Source organism: Monopterus albus, unplaced genomic scaffold, assembly GCF_001952655.1.
Source record: "Monopterus albus unplaced genomic scaffold, M_albus_1.0 scaffold1315.1, whole genome shotgun sequence".
Lineage (NCBI taxonomy): Eukaryota > Metazoa > Chordata > Actinopteri > Synbranchiformes > Synbranchidae > Monopterus > Monopterus albus.
This window is the reverse complement of record NW_018129193.1, coordinates 1-1928: the sequence shown is the minus strand read 5'-3', so window position 1 is coordinate 1928 and position 1928 is coordinate 1. Positions and strand designations below refer to the sequence as shown.

At 44.1% G+C, this 1928-nt stretch overlaps 1 protein-coding gene across 1 annotated transcript in view; it reads left to right on the top strand.

Annotated features, from left to right (window-relative positions):
* LOC109953782 (von Willebrand factor A domain-containing protein 7-like) overlaps window positions 1-1657 on the top strand; it is a gene marked incomplete at its 3' end in the record, with an annotated part of 3589 nt that extends 1932 nt beyond the window's left edge. Inside the window, exons 2-6 of the mRNA XM_020589244.1 lie at window positions 75-308; window positions 577-673; window positions 921-1055; window positions 1164-1359; window positions 1488-1657. Of these exons, the coding sequence (XP_020444900.1) occupies window positions 75-308; window positions 577-673; window positions 921-1055; window positions 1164-1359; window positions 1488-1657 (832 nt within the window). The remainder of the gene's footprint in view (window positions 1-74; window positions 309-576; window positions 674-920; window positions 1056-1163; window positions 1360-1487) is intronic.
* Between the last annotated feature and the right edge of the window lie 271 nt (window positions 1658-1928).

Genomic DNA, 1928 nt, shown 5'->3' with positions numbered 1-1928 from the left:
TTACAATGTGATATTGAGCACAGAACAACTTCTTCTTCCAATGATAGTAAAAGGTCAATCTGTATTTCCCACAGACCAGACTGGGCCGTGGCTTCTGGAGAGCTGTGGGAGAGGTGGTGGCATCCAATGCTGCCATGGACTTCCTGAGCTCCACCAGATCCAACCCGGTGTACGACTTTGACTCAGAGCGCGTGGACAGCGCCATAGTGATGTTACAGCAGTTCTGGGATCAGACTCTGCTCTCAGTACAGGCCAGAGAGTACCAAAGTGCTCGTCACAGCTTGGGCAAGCTATTCCATTCCTTGCAGGTACACAGCAGCACCACATGCATCAGCTCTGATGAGTCATTGCTCATGTTAGGAAGCACCAGAGCCAATGTAAAACCATGAAAAATGTTACCTCTAAATAACAATACAATAGTGGCATTAAATGTAGTAGTAGGATCCTCCTCAATCTTGATTAATAGTCCTGATGTAGGGTCAGATAAGTTATAAAAGTTATAAGATAGGCCTACCTTCACTGATATGAGTGGCATTAGTTGTGATGTTATTATTATTATTATTATTATTATGCCAGGACTTCTACAGCCACAGTAACTGGGTGGAGATGGGCCAGCACACTGTTTACCTTCACTTGCTGCAGCCAGAGGAGCCTGCTGTCCCTGTGGCTGCAGGTAATTCATATCTTCATGTCTGTAATTACCCAGATGCCCACCTTATCACACCAACAAGTGAATCATGATTCAGCATTACTGGTTACTGATTTTCAGCAGAAACCTAAGATGATTATCTATACAATTCACAGATTTTATTATTATTATATTAGGTTTCATGCAATTGCATGGTGGGGGTGGGGACAATGATCTTACTTACCTTAACACTGATCAACCTCAACCAAACCCTCATTCTTTCTGTCCACAGAAGACATTTCTACCTGTATGGAGTGTTTCAGTGTCACCTGTCGAAACAACCTCCTGCCAAGACCAACAGCCACACAGCAAGGTTCCCAGCTGCTCACCACCGGTTACTTCAGCACCTTCCCTCCAAAACCTGAGGGTGTGTCCACCACCAAGAGATGCAGTTCTGCAAATAGCCAAAGGATAAGTCAATTCAAATGAAAACAATTTTCTGTATAGAGTGTTTTAATGGCTTTTTATTTTTCAGGCAAATGTAGTCATGGAGGTATTCTGGACAGTAGCCGCTACATGGGGGCTAAAGGGGGCATCAACAAGGACAGCACCTCACCTTTCTTCTCCCCTCACCATTACCTCCATATGGAAGCTGCAACTTTGGCTACAGAAGCCACCCTGAGTGTACTGAGAGACCTCAGAGACTCTGTGGGCCACAAAACCTTCCTCAAGTCAGTTTCAGTCACTGTTACATTTCCCAGTATACAGAACACTGAATAATATATGAAGCCCTACAACTTCTCAATTTTCAGCAGTGTGTATTTAGGACATATTTTCTTGCAAACATCTTTGTTGGCAGGCTCTTCAGTGTGAAACATGTCCCTGCACTGGTATTTGTCATGGACACTACAGGCAGCATGTTTGAGGAGATCACCGCTGCCCGCTTCCGGGCGTACTCCATCATCCAGAGCCGACCCAACAGCTCTGGGCAGCCCGGCACCTTTCTGCTTGTACCCTTCCATGACCCAGGTGAGGTTACAGATATTTGTAAAAGCCTGGAATGAAAACAGTGCTGTACAGAGCTGGAAATATTTGCCTAAAGAACTGGGCTGAATCTATAAATAATCTCTGTGAGACTTTCTCTTATTGACTTGGGACCATAATGGTCTTTTACCACTTATCCATGAGCTGTTTGTTGCTTTTGTTCATGAAACAATAATAATCTAGATTTTACACACCTGTGCTGTGGTGCTCCATAGAGTACTGTGGTATCCACACACTTTTAGACTTTTGACTTTTT